The sequence below is a fragment of the Coregonus clupeaformis genome, chromosome 28 (assembly GCF_020615455.1).
Source record: "Coregonus clupeaformis isolate EN_2021a chromosome 28, ASM2061545v1, whole genome shotgun sequence".
In the NCBI taxonomy this organism is placed as follows: Eukaryota; Metazoa; Chordata; class Actinopteri; order Salmoniformes; family Salmonidae; genus Coregonus; species Coregonus clupeaformis.
Genome location: NC_059219.1, coordinates 19878424 through 19897138, shown reverse-complemented (window position 1 = coordinate 19897138; position 18715 = coordinate 19878424). Strand labels below are relative to the sequence as shown.

The window sequence follows — 18715 nt, the reverse complement described above, 5'->3', positions numbered from 1 at the left end:
CCCAGATGCAGAAATGAGGTTCATGTATATATCCAATACACTACCAGCTGCACTTTAAAGGCTGTTTCTGCCCACATGCCCCAATACCAGCACTGGAATACTAGAGTAGTGACCAGTCTTGGGGCGTAGTTACAGTTTAACAACTAGTTAACGACACTTTCAGAGTAGCTCCCCAACATTGGTATGTTTCATGTTACTATACTAGTATCATGTTAATATGCTAGTATGGATATTGGAGCGTACAGACAGTCTGTATTCCCTTGGCGTTAGAACCTATAGCAGTCAAACATGGCATTGCTGGTCGAAATAGATGCAGGCCTAAACATTATAAAAACAGGTCAATGTCTTCTTGTGATTTATCTACTTAAAGTTGATCATTTATTCATGATGCATATCAGTAGATTGTTGTTCAAATAGAACCGCCTCATAAAAGGTGTTCTCAAGGAGGAAAATAAAGGTTTGGAAAACCTGTCTGCATTATGAGGAAAGGCAGAGTACACCAAATGCTCATCCCCAAACTTTGTGCCAGTGCTACATAGATACCCAGCAATAGAGAAACGATCAGACCTAATGGTTAAAACATCAAAATGACAAAGAACGTAACACTCATGAGGAGCACTAGCAACTGTATCCAAAGCCTTTTAGTTTGTCAGTGACCTTTCATCTTCATTCTCCCAACATAAACTGACCATGGTGGAATCTGCCTTACTGATGTAGTTCTGTAGAATGTGTCAGGTTTAATCAAGATGATCAAGTAATCGTTGTTTACTGATTGAATGAGTGTGAATGGTGGTGCCATATGAATTTGAATACAGTATGTGCTTCTCGATTGACCTTTTTTGATACACTGTAGCCCAACTAAACCCATATTTGTATATATATTTACTGTATGTGTACTTAGAATCTCCTTGTCAGTGATGATGTCGTCCTTTGTCTTTGAAGCTGAACTTGATGATGTGTACATATTCTAAGGACATACTTTTTATTTCGTTGACTAATATATGGAATTTCTTTGTTACAGTTGGGGTCTCTGATTTTGTTCCTTTGTAGAAAGCTTGCTACCTTACCTTGATGCCATTGTAATTCATTGTGTTGTCTATTTTTGTAGTTTTAATAAAAGTAAACCTTTCCAAATAAAACAAGGACTAATGTTCTACTTGTCATTAAACACACGACAAAGGGTTTAAGTTAGGAAATCAGAGTTTGTGTTTATATAATGTTACAATAATTTCATTCCAAATATATTTATAATATTCATACCTTGGTGCACTTGCATACAAAGTTTACACTACACAGAAGGCCAGGTATTATTTTGGCAAGTCAACAAAGCATAGAAAAGGCTAAAAGTCACAAATCATTGACATTATGATGTAATATACAGGTGTGCGCATAAGTGAAAGCAGTAGTATTGGTTTGGCGAAATTGGCATTCATTCATATCTTTAGGACATAGCACGCCTCTATATATTTAGGTTGTTACAATGTTTAACCTGGGGTGACAGTTTAGCCTTTAGGTTGAGAGAAAAATGGGAATCTTTCAACTTAGTCAGGCACTTGTCAGTAACAAAATGCATAGACAGCCAGATAGCATGTAAGCTTTGCTTTGGGGTATTCAATCAGGTAGAGAGAAGTAGCTCCTAGAATCCTGAGCAGTGGTATAGAACATAGAATAAGAATGATTATATTTCTATGGTATAGAACAAGTCCCTACCAACTACAACAACCCTATACTACAAAAGGATCAAACAGGGATGTGATCAGCACAACATAGAACATCTGGAAAAATAGACCATTCTAATGATAAGATTACGATACGAAAGGATAGATCCTGATTAATGAACACATCTGTGATTAAAATGTATATTGTCTACTCCAGTCTATCGAAGGTCCCTGTATACCAAACTGGACCATACCACTGAATGAGACTCCACTACAGTAGAGTCTGTAGCCTGGTCCCAGATCTGTTTGTGCTTTTGCCTGTTCCATTGTCCTTGCCAAGTGAAACATGTTTGACATGACAGTTCCATAAGGAGTTGACAAGAGAACAGAAACAGACTGGCACCCAGGCTAGTTTCTCCGTTCCCTTATTCTACACATATACCTTCACCTCAAGCAGCATGTTCATCAGGCACCACGTGACACCTGACCTAGATAGAGACTTCTGAGGTTAGCCTTCAGCAGGAAAGCCCCAGTCTGCTCCCTCCCTCCTGCCACACACTTCCTTCCAATCACTTCACATACATTTACAGAAAATCTCAGCCTTTATACATTTATACCACAGTAGAAGCTCAGATCTAAGGCCTGTCCGTCTAATAAGTCTAGGGTTTAGAAACACACTTAACACACTAGAACTAAGCCATAATGACAATCTGTCTGTTGTGTTTGATAAACAACACTTTAACAGAGAATCTGTAGTTCCTTGTTTTTTGCTTTGGTAACTAGATGAGATTAGGTACCATCAGATTCGGTACTCCATTGATTGTGTCTATGCCAGTATTGTACCAACAGAGAGAAGCGGTTTAGTGCCAACCCACCATATAGTTTGTGATTTCATCTCCCACAAATGGCAGAGTCATGGCAAAAAGCACACACATCTTAAAACAGCATCATCTGTATGTAACTTGGCTTCTATTGTAATATGGCTTGTACTGATAGTATTAATTATACTTTAAAAACACAAGGCACTGGCCATTCTAGAGGGTTATCTTAGAGATATCAGTAGATAGACTGATCTAGGATCTACTGTTAGGGGAGCACATAGTCGAAAACTACCTTGTCCATAAGGTGGTGGACAGAGGTACTAGAATGTTATAAGGCATGCACAGAGCATGCAGAGGTCAACTAGCAGATAGAACATGTTTATGTATAATAACATGACTACCAGGATTACAAATATCTCAATTCTGATTGGGGAAAATATGAAGATATGTTCACAGTGAAAGTAAAGAGCATTTCTTCTTCATTTGATAATAACTAGCTGGCCAACCATGCTGAGAACAAGGCAGACTACCTTACAGAACAACTGCAAATGTTGACAAAACAATCAGCTGACAAACCCAACAATGAAATGGATGACCTCATACATGCACACACTATTATTTCCTATGAACAATAAAAGAATGAAAACATAATTTCTCAACCACAACCATATCCCAATGAAATACAATTCTATGAATTACAAAAACAACTATGTGACAGGCTGGAAAATATACGTTTAACAGTTTATATGGACCCAACCCTGTAATAGAGGGAGACAGAAAGGTAGGCTTGAAGCAGTGATAAAAAAAAACGGAATAACGGACGGGAGAAAGAGAGTACAAAATGGTGGAGAGGAGGCTAGTTACTACCTGAACTACTAAGGCCATTTCATGCTAGTCCAAAGTGCTCTCCTTTCCTTCATCCAAGCTGATCTAACAGAGATATGAATGACCAGGAGAAAGAAACTCCCCCAGTAGGCCTACAACATATAGCTTTGACCCATCCTGTGTTTTCAGATCAGTGCCAACGAGGCCCAGGAAGCAAGAGGGGAGGCTGATTAAGAGTGTTGTGACATGCCCTAAGAAAGACTACAGTACTAACACAGGCATGCAGACAGGCATGCAGACAGACAGACAGACAGACAGAGGACTACACTAGGAGTAGTAACAGTAATTATAGGCACTAGGAGGCAGTATGGAGTTCCAGGTCTGACTGTGCAGACTGTCTCACTGGGCTCCATTCTCAGCCCATACGGGTGGACAGGCCAACCTGTGGAAAGAAGGGGAGAGAATGTCAGTGTGTGTCGACAAATATGTTCACATACACATGCTGTATACGCACACACACACTATTTTCCTCTCTCTTCCACACACACCCGCGCACGCATACACACAGACCTGTGAAATGTTGATTCCGGTGAGTTTCTCCACGGCAGCTGGTAATCTGGTCATGATGTCCAGAACCTCTCCGGTCAGCTTGGCCGCGCCCACCTCACCCCCGCCGCTGGAAACCATGGTAACCTTCTGGGCCATGGACAGGGGCCTGCTGATCTCCTCTGCTATCTAGAGGACAGGAGGAGTGATGGCAGCTTCAGGAAGAGAACAGCAGCACACAGGACTGCAGTAACAGTACACTACAGTAGTGGTCAAAAGTTTTGACCACAACTGTACATGTCTGTCTGTCATCTAATCAATCTGTCATCCATCTATCCTTATATACACTGAATCTGACCATTTATGCATCCATCCATCCATCCGCTTAAACTCTCCATCTCTGTATCTACTGAATCGCTTTCCCATCAATCCTTCTCCCTATCCATGCACCCTCCCAGTCTCCAGTAGAACCAGTCCTACTCCCAGAGTGACTGACCAGTGGTAGTTTCTCCAGCAGCATGTCCACCATGGCTCCCTCCCCGTACTGTTTAAAGGCCTCAGCCTTCTTAGCCATCTGCTCTGCCTCGGCACGACCCTTAGCCTCCAGAGCAAACGCCTCAGCATCGCCCTTCATCTACAGAGACAGAGAACACATTATAGTTCAAATAAATAAAGGGTGTATATATGAAAGAACAAATAAGAATAAACTCAGTTGCCGGTTTATTAGGTACACCCATCTAAACTCAAAAAAAGAAAAGTCCTCTCACTGTCAACTGCGTTTATTTTCAGCAAACTTAACATGTGTAAATATTTGTATGAACATAACAAGATTCAACAACTGAGACAAACTGAACAAGTTCCACAGACATGGAAATGGAATAATGTGTCCCTGAACAAAGGGGGGGTCAAAATCAAAAGTAACAGTCAGTATCTGGTGTGGCCACCAGCAGCATTAAGTACTGCAGTGTATCTCCTCCTCATGGACTGCACCATATTTGCCAGTTCTTGCTGTGAGATGTTACCCCACTCTTCCACCAAGACACCTGCAAGTTCCTAGACATTTCTGGGGGGAAATGGCCTAGCCCTCACCCTCCGATCCAACAGGTCCCAGACATTCTCAATGGGATTGGCAGAACACTGACATTCCTGTCTTGCAGGAAATCACGCACAGAACGAGCAGTATGGCTGGTGGCATTGTCATGCTGGAGGGTCATGTCAGGATGAGCCTGCAGGAAAGGTACCATATGAGGGAGGAAGATGTCTTCCCTGTAACGCACAGCATTGAGATTGCCTGCAATGACAACAAGCTCAGTCCGATGATGCTGTGACACACCGCCCCAGACCATGACGGACCCTCCACCTCCAAATCTATCCCGCTCCAGAGTACAGACCTCGGTGTAATGCTCATTCCTTCGACGATAAACGCGAATCAGACCATCACCCCTGGTGAGACAAAACCGCGAGCACTTTTTGACAGTGCTGTCTGGTCCAGCGACGGTGGGTGTGCGCCCATAGGCGACGTTGTTGCCGGTGATGTCTGGTGAGGACCTGCCTTACAACAGGCCTACAAGCCCTCAGTCCAGCCTCTCTCAGCTTATTGCGGACAGTCTGAGTACTGATGGAAGGATTGTGCGTTCCTGGTGTAACTCGGGCAGTTGTTGTTGCCATCCTGTACCTGTCCCGCAGGTGTGAGGTTCGGATGTACCGATCCTGTGCAGGTGTTGTTACACGTGGTCTGCCACTGTGAGGACGATCAGCTGTCCGTCCTGTCTCCCTGTAGCGCTGTCTTAGGCGTCTCACAGTACGGACATTGCAATTTATTGCTCTGGCCACATCTGCAGTCCTCATGCCTCCTTGCAGCATGCCTAAGGCACGTTCACGCAGATGAGCAGGGACCCTGGGCATCTTTCTTTTGGTGTTTTTCAGAGTCAGTAGAAAGGCCTCTTTAGTGTGTCTTAGTGTTAGTGTCTTAACGACCGTTCCACAGGTGCATGTCCATTAATTGTTTATGGTTCATTGAACAAGCATGGGAAACAGTGTTTAAACCCTTTACAATGAAGATCTGTGAAGTTATTTGGATTTTTACGAATTAGCTTTGAAAGACAGGGTCCTGAAAAAGGGACACTTCTTTTTTTGCTGAGTTTAGTACCGGGTTGGGTCCAGAACAGCCTGAATTCTTCGGGCATGGAAAAGTTGCTCGAATGGAATCAAGGGACCTAATATGTGCCAGGAAAACATTCTCCACACCATTACACCACCGCCACCAGCCTGTACCGTTGACACCAGGCAGAATGAGGCCATGGACTCATGCTACTTACGCCAAATCCTGACTCTGCGATCAGCATGACGCAACAGGAACCGGGATTCGTCGGACCAGGCGATGTTTTTACACTCCTCAATTGTCCAGTGTTGGTGATCGTGTGCGCACTGGAGCCGCTTCTTCTTGTTTTTAGTGGAACCTGGTGTGGTCGTCTGCTGCAAAACCCATCTGTGACAAGTACCGACGAGTTGTGCCTTCCGAGATGCCGTTCTGTACACCACTGTTGTACTGCGCCGTTATTTGCCTGTATATGGCCCGCCTGTTAGCTTGCACGATTATTACCATTCTCCTTCGACCTCTCATCAATGAGCAGTTTTCACCACAGGACTGCCGCTGACTGGATGTTTTTTTTTGTCGTACCATTCTCGGTAAACCCTAGGCACTGTCGTGCGTGAAAAGCCCAGGAGTGCGACCGTTTCAGAGATACCATACCACGCTCAAAGTCGCTTAGGTCACTCGTTTTGTCCATTCTAACGGTCAATCGAACAGTAACTGGATGCCTGTCTGCCTGCTTTATATAGCAGGCCACGGCCACGTGACTCACTGTCTGTAGGAGCAATCAATTTCCCTGGCCACTGAGTGTATATCCCAATGCATCTGAACTACGAGACACAAGTGGGGGGTTATTCTATGAAAAATATATCCAAATGGCAAATGGACTGGTTAATCATGTGTATAATATATGAAACACAGGAAGAAAGAGAGAGAACTTATCCAAAGGTAAGGTTGTATTAAGGGAAGTGAGCGATGTATACAAAGAGGGAGACAGGGAAGTTAGAATAGAGACGGGAAGAGGAACAGAGAACACCAACCTCAATATGGAGGGAGGGAGGGAGGGAGGGAGGGAGGGAGGGAGGGAGGGAGGGAGGGAGGGAGGGAGGGAGGGAGGGAGGAGGGCGAGCGAGCAAGTGGGTGAATGAGAGGGTGGAGAGGGACAGGCTGTCAGGGGAGAAGCTATGACAGGGGGCATATCAGCCAGCTATTGTACTGATAACAGGAATGACAGGAGAGTGGAGGGGAGTGACAGAGGAGAGAAGAAGGGAGAGGAGAGAAGGGAGACGATGCTGAACTCACTCTGATGGACTCTGCCTCTGCCTCAGCCTCCATGATGAGCTGTGCACTGTGAAAGAGAGAGAGACAGAGAAGGAGAGAGACAGTTGGAGTTGAGCTGAACTGAGCAAATGTTGGCCCAGTGTAGCTCAGTTGGTAGAGCATGGCGCTTGCAATGCCAGGGTTGTGGGTTCGATTCCCACGGAGGGCCAGTATGAAAATGTATCCACTCACTAACTGTAAGTCGCTCTGGATAAGAGCGTCTGCTAAATGACTAAATGTAAAATCACTAGAAAAGTATCTTCCTCAGTTTAACCTTTAGCAGGACTCACTGCCCAGGACTACTACGGAACAGAAAAAACCCACAGTTCTGATTGGGATTCTGGCGTGTCCCAGCGGTGATCGCCTGATGCTGGACGCTAGGGACTTAATTTATAACCGTTGCGTAAATTGAACACTGAATATCTGCGTGCGCCATTTCTGAAAAAAATATTGAGATTTATAAACTTGCCGCAGGCCATACATTAGCATGTTTCCAGTTATAAATCAGATCCTAAAACTGTGTGCGTGAACAAGCATTATAACTCCGCCTGAAAAATGCCCATCATTCCCCCTTTATGGTGACAATAAGGCCCTTATTTGCTGTATACTTTAGAAGTATTGGAATTAGGCCAAAACAGTATCTAAAGGAAATAGCAATGGTGAACTTGATCAAATGTCCTGGAGGTGCTGTATCTGAACAATTGCAAATGGTTGTGGACCTGTAAACAGATCGTTTGAACGCAATAATGTTTTGCATTCACTTTTTCCCGAACATAAATATGCTGCACTGCCCGCGAATTCTGAAACATGGTGTACCCGAAAAAAAATTACAAATACAGTAGGTCTACTTACAGCGGTAGCCTACACACTTCAATGCAAAAGATCAACCAGAGTTTCATACTGTACCGTCTTTGGATCAACGGTTTGTTCACCTGTATGTTATAAACTGCGCTCCCTGTTGGATGCATAGGCTAGAGCAAAAACTAGAAATTATAATAGCCTACATATTAGGTCCAATTAAATGAGAGATGCGCATGGTCATTTGTTGTATTGCTCCTTTGGGAATATTAACTCATGGCCGGAATAGGTGAGGAATTTATTCTGCAATGATCATGGAAATGAAATTAATAATAGGAAATATGCCTATTTCTAATTATTTTAGAATGAAAAAATAAATACATTTTCGCTCTTCTCACTAACAGCAAATGATTGCATCTTATTATATTTGGCTACTTGTTTTTTTGTTATGAATAAGAGTGTCATCATATATTCTCCATTTGCACAAGGCTACTTTTGCCTTTTTGCAATGCAATACTTCAACCACTAGAAACGTTGCATATGCATGCTCTAAAGTTTGCGGGAGGATAAGTACATTCTCACCTCAAGTTTAGTTTTTATAACTGACAACTTTCTTGTGAAAACTGGAGCATGCAGGTATTGTACCATACCGTTCAGCCTCAGCCAGTCTCTCCAGGCGGTATCTCTCTGCCTCAGCCGGCTTCTTCACCTTGGCCTCCAGCTCCATCTCCTTGCGGGTGATCTCCTGCTCCTGCAGCAGGATCTGCTGAGACCTCTCCACCACCTTCACCTGCATCGTCTCCTCCTCAATACGCTGCTTCGTCTTCGCCACCTAGATCATCCCGATAATCAAATGGATTTAGAAAAAAACACCCAAAGACACTTCACATCAAAAGTGACAGCAGTGGTGCGAACTTGAGGATCCTGCTCGCTTCTCAAGTTAGGATTCTGTCCTGTGTTAATAAACGTGAATATTATCCGTTATTAGAACACGACACGCTACATCGGCTGTGTTGGGTGTCTGAATGAGAGGATCATTGCACAGCCCAGAGTTTGGTGATAGGATACCTGCAGCTGATAGGCCATCTCAGACTCGGCCTTCTTGGTGTTGACCTCATAGTCGTAGGAGGCCTTCTTCAGCTCGTAGTCTCTCTGGGCTTTGGCCATCTCGATCTCATTCACATACTGGGCTGACACCTTCTCCTGCATGGCCTGGGCCTCCCGGATCACCGCGTCTCGTTTGTACTGAGCCTCGCCGATCCTGGCATCCTTCTGCACCTGAGCTGTCCTAGCTTTACCCAGGGAGTTGAGGTAGTCCTGACAGAGACCGTGTTGTTATTATTAGAAACCTGCTAGTTTGGGTCCTGCATGCTGATTGGCTGAAACAGCATTTCAGCCGTGTGTATATCAGACAATATACACAAAAATACTTGTTTACTGTTCTGTTTATGTTGGTAACCAGTTTATAATATCAATAAGGCACCTCAGGGGTTTGTGGTACATGGCCAATATACCACGGCTAAGGGCTGTATGCAGGCACTACGCTTCGCGTCGTGTCTAAGAACAGCCCTTAGTCGTGATATATTGGCCATATACCACACCTCCTTGGGACTTATTGCTATTATAAACTGGTTACCAACATAAACAGAACAATAAACAAGTATTTTTGTACAGGAATTTGTCTTGCATTCTCGAACACTGACTTTTAAAATACATTTTTAAAAACATTTTACAAAATCTGCGCCTGTTTTCTGTAACAATCCTTGTGTGACATTCATACTGTAACATCGCTGTATTTTTGTCAGAGTGTTAGTGAGAGAGACAGAGGGAGAGAGAGAACAAACCTGGTCGTCGTGAACATCTTTGAGCGTGTAGCTGACCACGCCGATGCCCATGTTGACCAGGTCAGAGGAGGCCACCTTGAACACCTGCTCAGAGAACTTCTTACGGTCCTGGTAGATCTCCTACAGGGGAAGGACAATAATCATATATAATATACATACATTTAGCAGACACTTTTATACATTTTCGTATTGGTGGCCCCAACGGGGATCGAACCCATGAACCCTGGTGTTGGAAGCGCCAAGCTCTACTAACTGAGCCACACAGGACCACAGGGGAGATGGGTGGACCGGCCATAACGAGTATACCCATGAGTGTTCCTGTCAAATTGCCCTGGTCTGAGGGGCTTTGTCCCTTCTAGTATTTCTGTATCTACGGGGGGGAATACAGAGGAGATCAGCCAGAGCTACACGTGAAGTAAAACCACAGACCAGGGGAATGAAAGGACACTTGTTACTACTATGCTCTTACTATTCACTACATTATAATAACTATAATCCATTACTGCTCTCAGTTGCCAGGCAGGTTTGCCAGCCTTTTAGCTAAGTCATGAGAAAGGTCAACGATGAGAAAAACAAGCTATGGCTTGCAGCTTCAAGTCAGTGAGACATTCAGTGATAGTCAATTCAAAAGACCAAGGCAATCCTTTTGGAAGAGAAAAGGGCACCAGAGGCAACACATGCCCTTTATCAGGACATGGTGTGGTGTGTGTAGCCTACCTCCACAGTCAGATGGGCGATGATGGCCCTCTGGTGCCCCTCCAGTGTTTCCAGGGCGATGTTGGAGACCTCAGCCTCAGACTTCCCCATGAACATCTGACAGGCCGTGGCCAGCATCTCCTTGTTCTGACCCTGGATCTTCACCTGCCAGAGGTTAGGGGTTAGAGGTCAAAGGTCACATAGGGATTCCATGTGAGGTCAAATATACCTATCCAATCAGGATACATGGCTACTTTCACATGTACACAAAGTGTGTAGGTGCTAGGAGTCCATACCTGGGCGATGCCAGTGACAGAGATGGGCACTCCATGACGGGTGTACACCTTATCACTCTTCACATTCAGAGTCAGGGTGTTCAGGGTGATCCTAACAGAGAGACAGAGACAGAGAGAGAGACAGAGAAAGAAGAGGGTATGTGGTTCAAAGAGGGAAAGTACAGTGAGAATAGAGAGGGGGATATCGAGAGGGAGGAGAAAGTCAGTCAGACAGAGAGAGTAACCACGACTACAGGTGGAGGCTACAAATGACAGATAGATGGTGTTGCATTATAAGCTTAAAATAGCAGCCTGGTATTCGTATAGGCTTATTCATTTAAACACTAACGTTACAGTAACAGTAGAGAATACACAGGGACTATGGGGGCTTTTTCTCTACACATTAACAGAATCCCTGAATGAAACCTGGATGGATGAGTAGATGGATAGAAAACTGAAAGAAGAAGGGGAGGGAGAGATAGCTACCTCTGGATCTGTTGAATACAGGGGAGGACAAATACTCTTCCTCCAGCGATCATTAGAGGAGGGGAACGACCAAAGCCTGGAGGTGAAGCGAAGAAGAGAGGGGGCAATCAGACTTTGACAGAGAAAAGTAAAAAGCCTTAGTATACAGTGCTATGAAAAAGTATTTGCCCCCTTTCTAATTTTCTCTACTTTTGCATATTTGTGATACTGAATGTTATCAGATCTTCAACCAAAACCTAATATTAGATAAAGGGAACATAAGTGAACAAATAACACAACAATTACATATTTATTTCATAAACAAAGTTATGCAACACCCAATTCCCCTGTGTGAAAAAGTAATTGCCCCCTTACACTCAATAACTGGTTGTGCCACCTTTAGCTGCAATGACTCCAACCAAATGCTTCCTGTAGTTGTTGATCAGTCTCTTACGTCACTGTGGAGGAATTTTGGCCCACTCTTCCATGCAGAACTGCTTTAACTCAGTGACGTGTGGGTTTTCAAGCATGAACTGCTCGTTTCAAGTCCTGCCACAACATCTCAATTGGGATTAGGTCTGGACTTTGACTAGGCCATTCCAAAATGTCAAATGTGTTGCTTTTTAGCAATTTTCATGTAGACTTGATTGTGTGTTTTGGATCATTGTCTTGCTGCATGACCCAGCTGCGCTTCAGCTTCAGCTCACAGACGGATGGTCTGACATTCTCCTGTAGAATTCTCTGATACAGAGCAGAATTCATGGTTCCTTCTATTAAGGCAAGTCGTCCAGGTCTTGAGGCAGCAAAGCATCCCCAAACCATCACACCACAACCACCATGCTTGACCTTTGGTATGATGTTCTTACTGTGGAATGCAATGTTTGGTTTTCGCCAGGCATAATGGGACCCATCCCGTCCAAAAAGTTGACTCAAGTTTGCCAAAAAGCACCTGGATGATCATCAAGACGTTCTATGGACAGATGATTCAAAAGTATAACTTTTTGGACGACATGGTTCCAGTAATGCCTGGCGAAAACCAACCTCTGCATTCCACAGTAAGAACATCATACCAAAGGTCAAGCATGGTGGTGGTGGTGTGATGGTTTGGGAATGCTTTGCTGCCTCAGGACCTGGACGACTTGCCTTAATAGAAGCTCACATCCGTCTGTGAGCTGAAGCTGAAGCGCAGCTGGGTCATGCAGCAAGACAATGATCCAAAACACACAATCAAGTCTACATGAAATTTGCTAAAAAGCAACAAATTGGAAGTTTTGGAATGGCCTAGTCAAAGTCCAGACCTAATCCCAATTGAGATGTTGTGGCAGGACTTGAAACGAGCAGTTCATGCTTGTGGCGCAGTGGTCTAAGGCGCCGCATCGCAGTGCTAACTGTGCCACTAAAGATCCTGGATCGAATCCAGGCTCTGTCGCAGCCGGCCGCGACCGGGAGACTCATGGGCGGCGCACAATTGGCCCAGCGTCGTCCAGGGTAGGGGAGGGAATTGGCCGGCAGGGATGTAGCTCAGTTGATAGAGCATGGCGTTTGCAACGCCAGGGTTGTGGGTTCGATTCCCACGGGGGGCCAGTATAAAAAAATAAAAAAATGTATTCACTAACTGTAAGTCGCTCTGGATAAGAGCGTCTGCTAAATGACGTAAATGTAAATGTAATGTAATGAAAACCCACACGTCACTGAGTTAAAGCAGTTCTGCATGGAAGAGTGGGCCAAAATTCCTCCACAACGACGTGAGAGACTGATCAACAACTACAGGAAGCATTTGGTTGGAGTCATTGCAGCTAAAGGTGGCACAACCAGTTATTGAGTGTAAGGGGGCAATTACTTTTTCACACAGGGGAATTGGGTGTTGCATAACTTTGTTTATGAAATAAATATGTAATTGTTGTGTTATTTGTTCACTTATGTTCCCTTTATCTAATATTAGGTTTTGGTTGAAGATCTGATAACATTCAGTATCACAAATATGCAAAAGTAGAGAAAATTAGAAAGGGGGCAAATACTTTTTCATAGCACTGTATACTAAAAAGGAGTGGGTTACTTGAAAATATGAGAGATGAAATTACATTAGGCTATACTCTCTCAACACAGTACTGCACACAATTAAGATGTAATGTACACAGTGAGTCTATGACATATATTAATTAGCCTACATATAGGACTACATTGCAGCACCACATTCCACACAATACAATGCAAGTAAGGAGCTAGCCTATTGACAGCTGGTATTGTGAAATGTAAACAAAGTAGTGTACTGTTTGAGCTGAACCTGATTACAGATTCCTGTCCTGGTTTACTACACACTGTGACATCTGGGGCGCGTTCAGCAGGACACAACGTTTTGGAACATTCAGATATAAATATATAATATAGAACAAACATGCCTCTCCGACATATAGACCAAGGAATCATGTTGGCTCTATTAATGACTTTTCTATCTGCAAAGTTTGACAACTGAAAGTGGCCCAGAGTTGCTCAGTGGTATCACATGACACTTGAGGATAGGCTAAAGTGAGTCACATGTCACTTGGCCCTACATTACATTTACTGTTACTTGTACTGTAAACAATCACATACAGTATACAACATAGGCCTATTACAGTTTCAAGAAAGGTGAGTCATAACAATATTGGACCATTTAGGGCAATGGGGTAGGTTGGGCAACCTGTTTTTCCTGTCTGTATTGTGTCATATAAGATCATGTTAATCAATATGAACACATAAAACAAAATATCTTACCAGACACCACCATGGCTTCATTGGGTCCACATGTGTGGAACATCTTGATTTGGGCCTAAGAGCTGTAAGAGAAGATTGTCAACATTAGACAGTCTCCACTTGGTTGGCCTAATCATTCAAGACGCATTGGATTAGTACTAGTATTTTGCTACTAGTTCCAATTCCAAATAGCTTTGGCCTAGGTCAAGAGCACAGCTGCACATTCAATCCTAAATGTAAACACAGCCTTGAGATCTTAGAGCTAAAACTAAAATAACGTTTAAATGTAAATATACATGATGAAGTAGGCCTAGTGTCTCAAGTTGTGTGTCTGTCTGTCAGTTGTTCATCGATCTGGCACAGTAGTGTGGCGCTGCAATTAACATTGTTTACGTCAATCACCCAAGCCAAAGACCAAATTGGCAGACCCTACCCAACTTCCCACACACACACACACACTTTGCCTTTGATACTTTACTTCCTGTTTATAACGAAATGTACAAGCCAGTGGAATAACAGAGAAAGTGTTGTGGTAACTAGATGTCAGTTACTGTTGTGGTTAGTACTTGTGCAGAGAAAAAGTAGGACAATCAACTTGAGAAAAAGTGACAGTCTGGGTGGGTATAGAACAGACTAAAGTTTAGAGAGAACTTTATTTGGCAGAATTGGACAGAGGCGTTCCATCTCATCTGGGATCGAAGCAGATTGATGGGAGGCTAAATTAGCCATGTGGATCCTTCAACAGTGTCGTTCGTGAATCCATGGCTAATACCGGAAGATACATTAGAATAGTTACCGTCTGCCAAGATGTTACAGCTATCTACTGTTACATAGTTACCACAGAGATTGTTTCTCTACTGTCTGTGGTTACTATAGCTAGCTAGCTACTTCAACAATGTGAATGTTGAATACAGATATCTAACGTTAGCTAGCTAACGTAACAGGCTAGTGCATTTACCATAGCCGTGTGCTCTAGTCTATTCTGTCACCCATACTGACCCACCCTATTCTGTCTCCCAGTAGCTAACTTGCTACTCCATGCCCCCGCCTCAACCAAATTAGCTACAGTATGCTAGTTTAAGCTTGCTGCTGGAAAAATCAAATGTTTACGTTACGCTAGCTATGTCCATAACAACCACAAACAAGAAACACATATTTTTATCTTGCCTACTGTAACTTACCAATCGATTCTCCCTAAATATATGTTTTCCTAAATCGTCGTGTACACTCCAGAGGGTTTCAAGATACTCCGATTAACGTGACTTCACCACTGGCTCAATCACCGGAATTGCAAAAATGTCTATTTACTTCAATGGAGAGCAAATGCTGACCACGCCCCCCGACAGTTTATAAGGTCTAGAAAGGCATAGTAGTAGGCCAGTCTGACTGTATTTTTACTTCTGATGCTCAGATGCGTTTTCTGTTGCAGATCATCATTCTCCCAAGTTGTCCTATAATAATGTGGCCACATATGCTCCCGGCAGGCCCATATAGCCTAAATATTTATCATTTAACTTTTAAAATGTATTACCTTTTATATGTGGCATAAACACAGCCAGTCACAATGTTTTAATCTGATTAGGCTACTTCAGAAGTCTCCTGTAGGCATGCGCATGTTCGTCCAAAATATAATTCCAACATCTTCAAAATAGCTTGACATCAACCAGGTTTCCATCCAACCTTTTTATGGGAGTAAAGTACATGTCAGATAAAAAATGTAATGACATCATGGGAAAGCATGCTACATATTAAATACATTAGTGGTGAAATTCACAGGGTGGTGAAAGTTCACGGTGATGAGCTTTATGCTCCTTTCAATAAATTTCAAGGGTCTTATTCTGGTGACATGATGATCGATGCATGGCTACTGTTTGACAAATAAAAATAATCTCGAATTTTTGTCCATAATAATCTCATCAGGCTATAGAGCCCCACAGTGGAGGTATAACAATACCCATACATCTAGCGGTCAAACAGGGAAATGGTTCAAATAATTTTTACACCATTCATTTTTCCTATAGGGGATTTTAGAAACACTTAAAATAAGGGTTTACCCTGGCTTGACGTTTTGATAACCGCCCCCCCCACCCCACCCCAGTTAATGTCGAACTGTCACTTACAGGTTCAACTTCAGGACTGAAAATATCATCAAAACTTTAAAATGAAACAGAGTTGGGGGTCAATTTAATGTTTATAAGTAGTAATTTAGTTGTTTGTTCATAAATATAATTTCAATACACTTCGTGAATGGGGTATGAATGGAAATGGATTTGAACCCCACCCTATGACATGAAAATCACTCCCAGTCTCCAGCCCAGCCCCCCAGCCATGCTCTGGACCCAGTCCAGAGGATTACCATTCTCCTAGCAGTAGGATATTATACTGGCAGCATGATCACAGATGATTAAAACAAAAATAAGAGTCCCCCTGCAAAAACATGCTACATTTGGGAATATAATTTTTTATAGCACTCTAGTACAGTACAACTGTTTTTCACAGCAATGCAACCACCTCTGGAAAAAATTAATTCATAATTTGACGTATTGTATTATTTATACCAGCATTTCTTTAAAAAGTTTGCACAAATACTGGCATGTTGAAAGCTATTGTGTAGGCTATATTTAAAGAAATACACTTTTAATAACATGCAATACATGGTATTATTTTAGAGAATGTCCAAGAACTCCTGAAGCAAGCTGTGTTCTATCTGGTAACATAAGAAAAGAAACACAGTGAAAAAATACTACATTTTCTTCAGCAAGACAAAGTAATCTGTGCTCTGACAAATGCACAAAGAATGACCTATCTAGGTCTAAACTTTCAATTCCAAAGGCAACCAAAACTCTTCCATCTCCACTTACTAAAGAGGATTATTAAGCAATGACAACAAGTGGTTCAATTATAGAATAATTGACGGGTACAATCATCTTTTGAAGTCACATCTGAAGGAACAATTTGTGTTAATGTCACTTGTGTCTTTTGCAAGTCTGTTTTGTGACAGCAAAGATATTATGCCAAATGCCAAATGTGCCTGGAATGGTGCACAATTAGTGGCTTTTGAGCATGTGATAGTGCCCATGAACTTAAAGTCACATTGGACAGTTATAGCCATAGATATGCGACATATAGTTAGTAGCAGTAATTGCAATACATTAAATTACAATTATGGATTCCTTAAGCCAATATGAAAGAGAATAAAAAGATAAACTACTTCCACTTCAGAAATACCTGGTATTACAGTATCTCGCAATGCATGGATTTGTGGTGGATGTGACACTAAACTATGAATTTCCTCATCAGTGTCCCTATTTTAGAAAACAGTCAGATGGTAGTAGTTGTGGTGTTTATGTGTACTTATTCTCTAAAGCAGTCTTATTAGAGGGCAATGTGAATACGCTTTGTCACAATGGCATGTGAGAGTATGTTTTTTATGAGTTATCTGAGAGAAAATTACTACGTAATACATTTGAAACTCTACAGAAAATGACTACTGACCTTGATAGATAATCATCACGTCTCTGTATTATGTATTATCTTTCAATCTTGTCTCTGTTATTGGTTTAGAAAACTTGGTTAATAGGCCTTTACTGTATACTGCTAACCTTGATAGAAAAAGCAACACATAGAGGCCTATAACTTGTAAAGAATGTTCTCCATTGTTGTTCTGAAAGCTTGATTATACTGTGTACTGCTAGCCATGTAGCCTTGTTGTCTCTTGTAGTACATTTTAAACTCTACAAAAAGTGCCTTTGCTGACCTTGATCCATAATCAGACAATATAGTTTGTAAATAATCTTGTCTTTGTTATGAATTTTTAAAACTAGGTAATAGTCCTATGCCTTTGCTGTATCCTGCAAACCTTAATAGATAAGAATCACATATCGGCCTACAACTTGAAAATACATTTCTCCATTGCTGTTCAGAATGTGTGATTGATTATACTGTGTCTTAATAGCCTGGTTAATATTCATTACATTTAAATTAGATTTCGTTTTGATCCCCAAAAATGTTTAGCTTTTGTGTTTATTTTATTTTTATTTTTGTGTGCATTGATTTCCGAACCATGGATAGTACCAGGCAATTTAAAGCTGTGTTGCTGGGTATGTATGACACAGTCCCCTCCAAAACTGCACATTTGGTTAGTAGAGACCCTACTGAATATTTTCCACCCCACTTCAACTGAGACAGGTAGAAAAGTTCTCTCTCTACAGCCCAATATTCTCAACATACCGATGTCAACATTGTATGTTTTTCATTATTGGTATATAAAAAAATCATTTAAAAAATCATATTTTTGATTTGTTTTCATAAATTACTCATTGCATTTTCTTGTTGTCACAATAGAAGTGACCATTGATTAAAATGCAATATCTTTTGAATGAGTTGTCCACATTGCAATGTTTTGAAATGCGGCCTTTTATTTTGAAGGTTTCCTCATTACCATACGAAAGTGACATCATTGTTTGTGCTGCTAGCAGAATACTCGTGTCCAGATTACCAAAACCGTTGTCCACACTTGTTCGGTTGGGTCTTCGTGGTTCGCTGTCTCTTTGTGTCTCAACATTTTTACCAGTCAAGATGAGGGAAATCGTGCATATCCAAGCCGGCCAGTGCGGTAACCAGATTGGTGCCAAGGTAAGAA

General features: G+C 42.3%; 1 protein-coding gene across 1 annotated transcript; it reads right to left on the bottom strand.

Annotated features, from left to right (window-relative positions):
• Positions 1–439: 439 nt before the first annotated feature.
• LOC121543070 (flotillin-1-like) lies at positions 440–15408 on the bottom strand. Its single transcript, XM_045208697.1, has 12 exons — positions 15255–15408; positions 14095–14156; positions 11362–11437; positions 10897–10987; positions 10622–10765; positions 9905–10024; positions 9129–9377; positions 8711–8892; positions 7245–7290; positions 4347–4484; positions 3875–4039; positions 440–3746 (listed from the first exon to the last, which is right to left on the bottom strand). The coding sequence occupies exons 2-12, from the start codon at positions 14135–14137 to the stop codon at positions 3720–3722; spliced, it is 1281 nt and encodes a 426-aa protein (XP_045064632.1). The 5' UTR covers positions 14138–14156; positions 15255–15408; the 3' UTR covers positions 440–3719.
• Between the last annotated feature and the right edge of the window lie 3307 nt (positions 15409–18715).

What these genes read in the sequence shown, in the direction of transcription:
- LOC121543070 (XM_045208697.1), bottom strand. Translation starts at nt 14,137, where the DNA reads ATGTTCCACACATGTGGACCCAATGAAGCCATGGTGGTGTCTG. An exon ending in CTGTCACTGGCATCGCCCAG is followed by an intron (nt 10,766 to 10,896) that starts GTATGGACTCCT and finishes AACCTCTGGCAG; the next exon opens with GTGAAGATCCAGGGTCAGAA. An exon ending in AAGATGTTCACGACGACCAG is followed by an intron (nt 9,378 to 9,904) that starts GTTTGTTCTCTC and finishes GGTCTCTGTCAG; the next exon opens with GACTACCTCAACTCCCTGGG.